The 12,886-nt window shown below is 29.9% G+C and overlaps 1 protein-coding gene across 1 annotated transcript; it reads right to left on the bottom strand.

Moving 5' to 3' along the window:
• Nucleotides 1-438: 438 nt before the first annotated feature.
• On the bottom strand, nt 439-12,867 carry LOC139522734 (cilia- and flagella-associated protein 57-like). Its single transcript, XM_071316244.1, has 20 exons — nt 12,768-12,867; nt 10,894-11,388; nt 10,033-10,280; nt 9,480-9,639; nt 9,093-9,245; nt 8,277-8,422; nt 7,656-7,821; nt 6,710-7,036; nt 6,079-6,264; nt 5,704-5,868; nt 5,294-5,449; nt 4,934-5,027; nt 4,487-4,677; nt 3,820-3,993; nt 3,273-3,431; nt 2,789-2,932; nt 2,432-2,548; nt 2,032-2,163; nt 1,360-1,503; nt 439-1,115 (listed from the first exon to the last, which is right to left on the bottom strand). The coding sequence occupies exons 2-20, from the start codon at nt 11,365-11,367 to the stop codon at nt 801-803; spliced, it is 3,651 nt and encodes a 1,216-aa protein (XP_071172345.1). The 5' UTR covers nt 11,368-11,388; nt 12,768-12,867; the 3' UTR covers nt 439-800.
• Between the last annotated feature and the right edge of the window lie 19 nt (nt 12,868-12,886).

Genomic DNA, 12,886 nt, shown 5'->3' on the forward strand with positions numbered 1-12,886 from the left:
TTACTTTGAATTGTTTTACATTGGTCATTTCAGATCTTTTTATAGCTGACTACGCATAATGGGCTTTGCTCATTGTTGAAGGCAGTTTGATGATCTATAGCTGTTTATTTCTGTGTCATTTTGTCTCTTGTGTTCACATTGGCAATCATAACACATCGTATTATTCTATAAATGTAATTTATATCATTCTATCCATAATCTCATATCAGGACATCTCATTCTGCGTTTAATAACTATGACCTGAACTAATCTCTGACATAATAATGATTCAAACTAAACTGGTTCTTACAACTTCACTTATTAAGTCTACTAGTAATAAATTATTCACTATCATATTTTTTTTGTAGTGATATTGTCAAATATAAAAAAAAGTTAGAGTTTAATAGTAACCAGCGTCTGATGGTCCTTCACCATATTAATAAGCATTCTAAGAGAATACAAAGTTTTTACTTTTATTTGTTTTATTCGATTGTACAAATAAAATATAACATTTACTTCTATTATATTTACAAATTTACAAATAAGATATCACACAAAATATTGTGAGAGCTTTAGCACTCAATAAAATCAATAAATATATATAAAAGTCATTAAAATAGTATCACAGTCTGAAGTAGTCTATCTTCTGGAAAACAATGGTAGAGCTTAAAAAAACCTTAGAAAAGTAAATTTCTAAAAATAAATGATTTCAAATAGATATACCAAAATTGTTTAAACGGACCAAAATAATTCATCTACCATTTAAAGTGTTGTAGAATAAAAAGCGGCAGTAGAAAGAATTGTTAATTTCCATACAATGTTTATGCCACTTCCATAGGTGGTAGTTTAGGATTAGATGAGGGTCTAGAAGGTGGTCTTGATCCTCCTGAATCATATTCTTCTCTAAGTCTCCTTATCTCCATTCTCTGCATTTCAATGATTTTATTTTTCTCTTCAAGCTCCTGCTCAGCCATTACGGATGGTGCTTTAAATGATATGGTCTGGACAGAATTTGGATCTTTCTTAGCTTTCTTACTATGAAGTCCCATAGCTGCTTCTAAGTCATGTATTGTTGTTCTAGCTATCTTTAGTTCTCGTCTCAGGTCGTTGATTTCCTTGATTAAGGATACATTTTCCTAATAAAGATAGATTAAAAACTTTATTATTAGTTTACAAACAATTTAAAAAAATTACAAAGTTTTTCATAATGTCTACCATAGAAAAGGTTTAATTTTCCTGGGAATAGGAATACTTATCTCTGTCACAAAAAAAAAGGGCAGCTACTTTTACAGAAATAAAATATAAAATATAATTTGTTCCCATAAAAAACTGAATTATAATATTCGAAGGGTATGTGAATAAAATTGTTGAGATAAATACCTGCATAATCCTAACATTATCTGCTCTGTGGATACCAGAATCCTTTGCTAACTTTTTACGTAGAGATGCGACAGATCTTTCTAGATGTTCTCTTTGTCTACTGTATTCTTTCTGGATATCAGCATCGACACTGGCTGATTCAGTCTGAAACAGATATATTGTGTGTTAACATAGATAAACAGATGTATTGTTAGAAAACATAAATAACACAAATAAAATGTGGATCCCCTGTAGCCCTTAAAAAAAATTGTGTGAAAATAAGTCATGTATTTGATCACTTCAATAAATTAATGTGTACACTTTATTGCCAAATAAGGACAAAATGTCAGTTTGTTCTCATTCTTCTCTCATCTATAGTGTGTTTATTATCTTGCGTTTTGAGTAAACAAAACATTAAGTATCATGTGGTTGCAATCAAGATTAGAAGTTTATATATATTACTCGAAAAAGATGCAAACCTTCTAAGTTTTAAAGAAACAACTTGCACTAACATAGTGACATCCTCTTATTATGTAAATTTTGAAACCATATTTTAGACGGTTTGCTTTCAAACAGTTTTTTTCTCTCATTTGGTAGTTTTCTAGCCTAATATTTTGTTTGTATCTATACATTACTTTTATTTTGATATTGTAGTTTTCAAGCTTTATAACAATAATAGATTTTAACACTTACAATGTCCTCTTGTACATGTTTTGAATACAATGCTTTGATGCTCTCCTTCAACATCTTAGGATCTTGTATGTAACCAACACAGTTGTGTAAATCTGTCTTAAATCTCTTCACAACTGCTTCAACATCTCGCACCTATTAAATACAGGATTATATAATCACATATTTTCAATTATCTTCCCTTAATATCAATATTCATTCTTTTTCAAAAAATTAGCTTGGCTTAAACTTCTTGATGAAATCAGTTTTAAAGAGCTTATATATATTGGACACATCAATTCAAAATTAAATAGTAATATTTACTGCACATTGGCCTGAATAAATATTTTTTTAAATCTTATTTGCTTTTAGATTTTTTTAAGCAATGGTTTCATAAAGATAATTTTACACAATGCAATCTTACCTTCTGTCTCTCCTGGTGCATTTCTTTGTCTGTAGCTTTCAATTTTTGTGTCAGTTCCTTAATACTCAATTCTAGTTGTGTGTTCTGTTTGTTGAATCTCTCCAATTCACTTTCCATCTACAAATATTAATATCTAGATTAGGGACATTTATTATAGTATATAATACCTTATAAATACAAATATTGCTAAAGCACTACAGCGTTGGTTTTGCTTGAAATAGAAATGTGCTATACATCTTTATTAAATATTGCTTAAAACTGATCACATTGACATACAATATTCGAGTAGGTATCTATAGTGTTTTACATGCAATGACCATTCTATTGTATTTTGTTATAAAGAGTTATATACAATACCTCTTGAATTTGTTCCTTCATTTTCTTAATATCTTCTTCTCTTGGTAAGATCTGTTTTCTTAATTCTTTTATCTTGTAGTCCAACACAAACTTAAACTTCTCTAATTCTTGGTTCTTCTTCTTCAGATCATATATTCTTCTTTCCTGGAGGAAAAATAAATATCATTTTATCTATCATCATAAGTTTAAAATAAATCTTCATTTGTTTGCTTTGCAAATTAAAACATAATGAGTTAATTAAAATTAGTAACTAAAATACAGTTTTCAATTATTCTTTTATTCTATTTCTATGACATGTTTCCCTTTAAGAACTTCTGTGTATTCGCATTTACTACATCAATAACAAAATGTTTAGATATAACAATTACTGAGCATTTATATTACAATGTTTAATTTATCATATAAACATTATTCCTATAAATGCAAATAAAAAATTATAGAACACTAAAATATAGCACTCCCGTCAAAATCCTGTTAGACATACCTTATCTTGAATGGTATCATCTCTCTCTTGTTTTTCTTTAATTTGATTTTCAATTTCCTTTGTCATATTCTGGATTGTATTTTCATGTTTCTTGTTCTCTTGTTGTATGGTCTTGATCTGTTGTTTCTGTTCTTTAATTTCCTTTTGTACACCTTCATACTGAAATTGAATTTTTAATTGTCTTAATTATCTTTGCAATATATGCATAAAATGGGACATGTGTTTTATATATGACACAATAGTTTTAAACAATATGTCAGTCTCTAACTGTCTGTAAACTCAATTGCAAAAAAGACTATCAAATATCAGCCATCAACACCAAAATAAATAAATGTCAAAATTGTTTTGATTTTATTTGAACTAATAACAATAGTATGTTAAGATCAGCTGCTGGTAAATAAGATATTTATATTGTTGGCATTAGAACTTTAAGCTTTCTAAAATATTTTAAACTTGTATTCACTTGTATGAAATGATGACAATGTATATGTATCTTTACTTCAAAGCAATCTGTACAAGCAAACTATTTTTTAAATAATATAAATACCTTCTTCTGTGTAATACCAGCTTCTCCCTTCAGTTTGGTGTGTTTATCTTTTTCTTCTCTCAGAGCCATTTCATACTTATTTTTAATGTCTAAGATTTCTCTGTCAGAGTCTTCCTCTATCTGTTTCTTTGTTTCCTCATATTCTCTGGCTGCTTGCTGAGCTTCATCATGTGCCTGCAATGACATAATATTTTGGCATTAAGAAGTTGTAAAGAACTTTTTTCTGTGCTTTTTATCTATAATCAATGCTTAAACTTTTATTGAATCAACTTTAAAAGCTTCACATATTCATTAAAATGATATCAATCACATTTTTTTTGTACTTGATTAATTGTAGGTTGGGATCCTGCTAACATGTTTAACCCTGCCACATTATTTATGTATGTGACTGTCCCAAGTCAGAAGCCTGTAATTCAGTGGTTGTAGTTTGTTTATGTGTTACATATTTGTTTTTCAATCATTTTCTTATATAAATAAGGCTGTTAGTTTTCTCGTTTGAATTGTTTTACATTGTCATATCGGGGCCTTTTATAACTGACTATGCGGTATGGACTTTGCTCATTGTTGAAGGCCGTACGGTGACCTACAGTTGTTAATGTCTCTGTCATTTTGGTTTCTTGTGGACAGTTGTCTCATTGGCTTATTTAACTTATTTAAAAGGACATACCTGTTCTAACTTAGCAGTCATATCTTGGACTCTGGTCTCAAAGTATTCTGTTAGTTCTTGTAGAGCTCTTTCCTTGCTATCGTCCTTCTCTTGGAGGCGTCGGTCATATTCCTCCTGTAATCTGTTCATTTTGGCTTGCATATCTTGGAATTTCTCATACTCTAACATTAGTTTCTGGTTATTGGCAGATTCTGCAAACAAAGTAATGAGTTGTTACACCATGTATTATGCCTACCAAACAAAAATCTTCATTAATTTGTAAAAGAAGCTTTGTTTATGAAATAAGATTTTTTTTATATAGAATTGAGAATGGAAACAGTTCATGTTGTCAAAGAGACAACATGAACTATTTTTTTTTTAAAGAAAATGATGATTCGTTAAAAATATATTTCAAAGTTGATGCTTTTTGTAAAAAGTCCAATCATAAATTGTTTATAAGTATGTTACCTAAATCCTGAAGTTCTCTTGAGTGGGCCTCTAGTTTTTCTGTCAGTTCCTCTTCATGTCTGGCTTCTTCCTTATCTTTTTCAGTTTTCAGCACCTGAAAAGATGATTAAGACATTTATAGCATAAAACTATTAAATCCTTTAACTTGCTGAAAAAAACATTTCTGTCTTCAAAATATAGTTGAATCACTGAAGAAAAAAACAAATTGTCCAATTCTTTCTTTATTTTTTCTAGGATAATTTCAATATTTAAACCTTCAACATATAGTAAAACATCCATTTATGTTTATTTCTAACCTTTCCTTGAAGTACATAAAAGACTAACTAATGCAATATTCTAAAGATTGTACACTTAATTTACCTGGTTTTTGGTTTTTAATGCCTCCATTTCTTCAATGAATTTCTCAGTCAATTCCTTGATTTTTTCATTGTAACTCATGTCTTTCAACCTGAGCTGATACTCATTTTCTGTTTGTAATTCTTGTACCCTCTGTTTCAACTCAGCCATTTGGTTGTTCTGTTAAAATAAAGTCATTTGATAAATGTCAATGGTAAAGAATCTCATTGATATACAAGGAAATATTTATCAACACAATCTATCTGGTAAATGACTGAAATGTATTCCAGCATTTTAATTGTTATTTGTAAAATATATTCTTAAAATGAAATTAAATGAAAAGATTTTTAGTGAAACCTTTATCACCTTACCGAATTTGCACAGTATTGATGCTATATGATAAGACATATTTGTAAAATATGTTGCCAACATACCTTGTCTTCCAAATCACTCTTAGTAATGAGAATTTCTTCAGTCCAACCAATATCTTTATCACGTTTAGATACTCCTCTTGCTTCCTGGTCTCTTAGCTTCCATAACATTACACAGGCATCTTCAGAAACAGTCACTAAAAACTGGTCATCATAAGTGATCTTCATCTAAATATGAAAACAAAAGCATTTAAAATATATTATTAGGTAACAATTGAAGGATTTGATCTGAAGCTGATTGTGATAATTATTCCATGTGAAAAGTAGTAAAGATAAAACACAGAAGTTATGGAACACTCATATTAATAATAAATTTCATTGGGAAGGGAGACAATTCATAAAAAAACCTCCAAAACAATAAATTGCCATTAAAATTACCTTAGTAATAGCCATGCCATGACCTGGTTTCTCTTCCCATGTAGGTTTACCATCAACAGGCATAGTCAATGGGAATTTGAATGACCAAACAGATCCCCTTGCTGTACCTCCAAACAACATACGACCAGAATGTGACAGGGCAACTGTTGTTAGAGATATATCACCAACTGGTATGTTCCTTACAACCTAAATAAAAAGCAATTGGATAATTTATTTATATTCTTACATATCTAAACCACATTTCTTTCAATATATGTAAAGATTGAATATTCAATAAACATTAATGATTTGTGCATTAGAGTTTACTCTTTTGATTTCTCATCATTAAAGCAGAGATAAAAGTCTGTATTAGGAAGACTCATTTTGATTATGGTTCATGAAATCTTTTTAAGACATAATATGGTACAAATGTATGATGCTTACAAAATTATAACATGTTCCACTACAGAACTGTTCAAGCGCAAGAAAAATCTAACGAAATACACATGTATGTTTTCTCTTGCAGTGTGATAAAATCAAAAGTATAAAAGGTCAGCATTTTTAAAGTTGCTTTTTTAAATACTAGACAATAACTAGGAAATCAAGTGTAGAAACATTTTTAACATATAAAGCCTTGACTCTATCATCTTACCTCAAAATCAGCCAGTTCTTTAATTCTCTTGTCTGTTCCAACTGTATATATTGTTTTGTTGTCAGCTGTTACAGAAACCCCAGTATAACTACAGGCCTTCTCTACATTCTCACGAATCCTCTTAGATGTAAAGATGTTCCATTCGTAAACAGCTCCCTCCATACCACATGACACTAGCTTGGTGTCATCATTACTGAATGTTATAGATCTGACCTTGCCATTGTGACCTCTGAGGGTGGCGACATCTTCAAAGGTTGTTGTGGAGAAGATCTGGATGACATTGTTACTAACAGCAGCAAAGAGATGGCCGCCATTACTGAAGGTACACTGTAAAATATCATAGAATAAATTGTTGACTTATTTGGGATACAGGTTACATTTCTGCCGAAAATAATGTTAAATTTAAAAAAGACAAGTTTAAAAGAAAGTATTTAACACTTTTTGAATTTATCATAAAATTTATTTACAATCTATACAGGAAAAATAAAATAAAACCCAAGTTCTTTTTCTTTTAATCTTCTTCAAAATGTCTAAACAAAGTAATAATTTGCATGCAGGGTTCGCGCTAAGACGAGTCCATGAGTTCTGGACTCACCATTTTCAAAACTGGTGAGTCCACAGATGCATCAAGATTGAAATATTGTGTACAAACTGAACCCAGTTAAACACAAATATCATCATTTTATAGCAAAAGTTTAAAAATATTCTGAATTTAATGTCATTTCATTGGTCTGTTAGGCCATGGAGACTAAAATGTTACAATAAATTGCAATAAAACATCTTGTTCTTGCTGTTGGACTCACAATGGCCAAAAATTACAAGTCCCTGGACTTGCCTTCAAAAATCCTTAGCGAGAACCCTGTGCATGGATACATTTTAGTATATGTTAATAATATGCTTGTAAAACTGACAAAAGCGAACACCTTATTTTTTTTAGTATATTTACCTCCCTGCAGCCTCTGATGTTGAATTCTTTGAATGTCCTGATGTCATCTATTAACAGGTTCTGTAACCTCAGTTTGTCATTGAAACCAACAAGAATATAAAGACCAGAGGGATGGAGGGCTATACTAAACAACTCTTCAGGAAATTCTTTATACAGTTCTAAATTACTGAAATTAAAAACAATTCAATATAAAGTCTATAAAAAATATTAAAAGTATAACTACAAGTAATTATATCATTACACTAGAGCTTGAGGTGAAAGGTTTTATGATCTTGGGTTGTATGAACTGTTAAGATTGACAGACATGCTAGCCATTGCAAGGTATCAAAATATGGTTATCTCCCCTTTCAAAAATTATATTAAATAGAAAAGGGATAACTAGACTGTTTACAATGGATGACTTAAAACTTTTAGAAGTTTATAAACTTCTCTTCTTTTAAAACTTAGATTGAAGAATATAATTAGCCACTAATTTTCTTTCTTTATCACTTATTTTTGATATATTATATGTAAATTAAAGGTATTCTAAAATCTGCATGACAGTATTATTTACAAATATTAATAACTCAATAGATCCATGAACTAATATCATAGTGTTGACTATATACACATTAATCTTACCATTTTTCATAATTCCATATTCTAACAGATTTGTCTAAAGAACATGTAGCTATCAGTGGTTTACGGATACAAATATCCACACCTAAAATCTGTCCGCTATGGAAGGATTGTGATAGAGTTTCAAACTGGACAACATCACCTTCACTCTGAAAAAATATCACAAATAAGCGTTAATAAGCAGACAAATACATGAATCTTACATTGGAAATAAGAATAGAAACATACAAGTTAATATATTTGTATACAATGAAAATATGTGTTTATACATTTTGTACATTGAACAATAATCCAAACAATCATTAAACATAAAAACAACACTTAAACTGTTTTTATGCCCCACCTACGATAGTAGAGGGGCATTATGTTTTCTGGTCTGAGCCTCCATTCGTCCGTCCGTGCGTCCGTTCGTTTGTCTGTCTGTGTGTCCGTTCGCTTCAGGTTAAAGTTTTTTTTGGTCAAGGTAGTTTTTGAAGAAGTTGAAGTCTAATCAACTTGAAACTTAGTACACATGTTCCCTATGATATGATCTTTCTAATTTTAATTCCAAATTAAAGTTTTGACCCTAATTTCACGGTCCACTGAACATAGAAAATGATAGTGTGAGTGGGGCATCCATGTACTTGGGACACATTCTTGTTTAGTTTCTAAGAATATTATCAACATGATATTTCTCCAAGAGAACAATTCCTATTTTTCTGTCAAATAAAGCTGTATTCTTTAGAAATCTTAAACAATTAACAATTTTTTAAAAAGCTTTCTGATAGTTCTCTATAAAATACTAAACATACTAATGTGTAATGTAAACTCCAGAATTACCTTTCCAAGATCAGCACTAGGTAACTGTATATGATATATCTGACTTTGGTCTGTACTAGCAACAAGAGTTTCTTCTGATGGACTGATGGCCAAACATGTAATTATTTGCTGTTGAGCCTTAGTAGCATAAGAACTGAAATTATCTTGTGGAATCTGAAAAGGTAATTCAATTTAAATGTAACAAATTTTTAGAACCATTTACCAAATAAAATTATAAACAAAAGGGAAAATATTTGACATAACAACACACTGATTTTTTTCAATACAAATAAATGAATATATAAACATAAAATAAAAATAAAAAATGATTTTGAAATTTTAATAAATTTTACTAAACTAGCATTTTTATTTCATATATATGAATAATATTTTATGAGAATGAATTACCTTAATTTGTTTAGACTTTTTGAACAAATCTTTATCATCTGTCTTTTCATAGAGATGTACAGTTCCAGGACCACAGGCACAGGCAAATCCTTTAGAATAGGCAACTATTGCAGTTACTTGTGGAATGGTTACAATACTTGAATCATCATCTGCCTGCTTCCTAAAACAGTTCAATATATATATATATACAAAACAGTTAAATATATATAAATACAAAACAGTTCAATATATATATATATAAACTGCCTGCCACAAAATAGGAATGTTCTTTAGTGAGTTGTAGATTTTTATATACATGTAAATAACTGGTTTGAGGCTTTCCTAAGTAATTTGTTTATTTATATTAATGGTCTCCAATAATTTATATGAATCTTAAATTGTAAAACCAAGTTATATATAATTTAAGGTAATAACGTACAAGAAACTATCTTTGTATGTGTTAACAAAACATATGGAAAATTGTATTTTTAACTTAAGAAATAAAAGATTATATCAATAACTTTTGAAATACATGTATCATGGAGAATTTGATGTTTTTTTCAAGAAAACCTACTTGTCTTGAAGTGATGCTCCTATGTTGAATTCATTTTTTATTTCTCCATTTTCAAACAACAGCAGTTTTCCTGTATCAGTTCCAACCACAACTCTTTCCTCTGACACCCAAGCATGACATAAGAAATTCTGTGGTTCCATCTTTTGGAAATTGAAAGCTTTGAGGTTACCCTCACTGTAGCGGAAGTTTCTAAATATTCCATTGCCAACTACACACAGTTGTGTATTATCTTGTGGGTTGAAGCTAGCCTAAAAAGGTAACAAAAATATGACTGATTGCAAAATATTTTTAAAAGATTTAAAGAATAATTAACAATACATTTTTTGTACCAATTTTAATATATTTATATATAGATTCCAACAAAATATAAATATAGATATGAGTAGAGGTCATTCATGGTACACTTGATTTGGTAAAGAATGGGATATTAAAGGGAAATTCCCATTTTTTCACAATGTTATTAACAATATTAAATACTGCATTTAATTTTTAAAACTAAACCTTCTTTGTTACAAACCCTGCAAAGAAAACCTAATCAATTCTGTTAATATTGTATTCTTTGGGTCATTTTAATATTTGGTATATGATCATTACAGCCTATTTCCCTAGACTTAAATTTAGAATGCTGCCAGCTGCTACTTCAAATTTCTTAATAATAAGAATGGAGTTTGAGCCCTGTACAATTGAATATATTTGTATTACCATTTCATGACAGATAACATGTGTAAAAACTTTGCAAAATTATCTAATCATTAAGATACCAAACAAATTTAAATTCCACTTTTCCCAATTACAAATGTATATAAAATTTCCATATAGCATGTTGATGAGAGTCAAGTTAAAACCATTGATTATAAATACCTGATAGACTGGATTATTGGTTTGTGGATTGGTTGTCTTTGTTGAAGCCAAAACTTTAGATTTTTCCCAGGTGTAATACAGTAAGGTGTAATCTGGTTTCCCTGTCAGTGCAATCAGATATTTTGAATCAGGTGAAAATGCAAGACTGACATATTCAGTGGCTTTGATATCTGGTGGTTGCACTAAAGATCTCTTCTTTCTGTTATTGTGCAAGTCATAAATGTTTATTACAAGTTTTTCTCCCTTTTCAGCTATGGCAACATATCTTCTGTTTGGACCTATTGCCAATGCTGTCATTCCTTCACTCTTCTCTGTTGGTAAAATGAATTTTTGTGTCTTCTGGTCAATGTTGTACATAACACAGTTGGCTCCTGATGGATACACAATTGTCTGTTCGTCATGGTAACAAACATTTCCAGCTACGCCTGGTTTCAAACCAAAGATGTGCTTGGCATCAAATTGGGCTGCTGCCATCTTGACAGATTTCTCAGATTCCTGAAAATATCAAATAAAAACCAGATGTTTAGCAAGTTACTCTTTATTTCCTGACATGAAAATAAACAGTACATTTAGATAAAAGAAAATGACAAATAACATTTGAACCTTTATACTTTTCAGGATTTTTATAACAACACTATTAGCATCTACATGTAGATAAATGAATACTGCAACATTTCAATTTGCACTGAAGTCTAAATAATACTTCAATATGTTGAATATTACAAGAGGGTAAAAAATCATATCAACACACCTCACTAACTTATTCTTTAGCAATATTTAGTGTCCTCGTTACTTAAAAAAACTTGCATATATAGTATAAATTGCGGATCTGTGACTATATTGAAGTACTTACAAAATGTATACATCTTATTTTAAGCCTAGAATTGTCATCTGATAATTAATAAAGATGTGATGATCAAAAGGTGAATAATTTTCTCTGCTATCAGAATCTTTGTTTGAACCTGTCCTGGTTTTCTTGCTACTACGGGAAAAACTATGTGACGATAGGATTTAGAAGTATAAATCCTGTGCAAAGTTCATGACATGAGTGACCTTATTATTTTAGTATTATAATTTTACAGGCAGAACATCGACTGAGCATGCACGAAAGCATATAAAACACAGAATGATAACAGTTTTCAAAATTTTATATTTACTTTAAAAAAAATGGTGCTTTACAATACAATACAATACAACATTTTTTATTTTCCAAATTAAAGGGACCATTAAGAGCATAACATTAATAACAACATGACATAAACATTACAGAGTGATTAAAGAAACATAAAATAATAATTCAAATGCAAATTTAGGCAGATAAAATATTGTTTCAAAAACAAATTAATTTGGTTTCAGAGGAGTTGAGACTCAATGAAATTGGGCTTTTCCTTTAGTAGTATAGTTATTCATCTAATAATTCGCCCAGTATAAAAAAAAAAAAAGGGTGCAAAGGGACCAAGAAAGAATATGTAGGAACAAATTTTTGTGAGGAGCAAACAAACCCAATACCAATAGATGTTAAAACTGTGGTCAATTCAAAAAATTCCAAACAGGTTCTTGAAAGTAAACAGCATTTTTTTTAAATTCGAAATTTGTATCTGTATAGTTTTAAAGAATCATACAGATTTAGTTTCACAGTTTAGACAATGCTGAAACAATTTAGAGTCGTGTACGACTCCTGGACATAATTTATTGGAAGATGATGAGATGTCAGATGAAACATATCACAGAGTCAGAAACACAGTTTTGTTTGTACAGATTGCAGTTTTGTGACAACTCAATGTACCTGAATGATTGTTCTAACAATGCAATATCTAATACAGCACTAATATATTTTTTACAAAAGATTGGAGCAAAATGGGAACATAAGTTACCTTTCTTGAGCTTTCTTGTATCTTTTCAATGAACGATGTATATACTGGTTGCTGTGGGAAACGGAAACACAGTTTACTTCCGCTTTCATCTAGTCGAATTTTGCGCTTGTAATCTCTGT

This window comes from Mytilus edulis, chromosome 1 (assembly GCF_963676685.1).
Source record: "Mytilus edulis chromosome 1, xbMytEdul2.2, whole genome shotgun sequence".
Taxonomy (NCBI): Eukaryota; Metazoa; Mollusca; class Bivalvia; order Mytilida; family Mytilidae; genus Mytilus; species Mytilus edulis.

What these genes read in the sequence shown, in the direction of transcription:
- LOC139522734 (XM_071316244.1), bottom strand. Translation starts at nt 11,367, where the DNA reads ATGGCAGCAGCCCAATTTGATGCCAAGCACATCTTTGGTTTGAAACCA. An exon ending in ATATGGAATTATGAAAAATG is followed by an intron (nt 7,822 to 8,276) that starts GTAAGATTAATG and finishes TTTTAATTTCAG; the next exon opens with TAATTTAGAACTGTATAAAG. An exon ending in TGAAGGAACAAATTCAAGAG is followed by an intron (nt 2,549 to 2,788) that starts GTATTGTATATA and finishes TAATATTTGTAG; the next exon opens with ATGGAAAGTGAATTGGAGAG.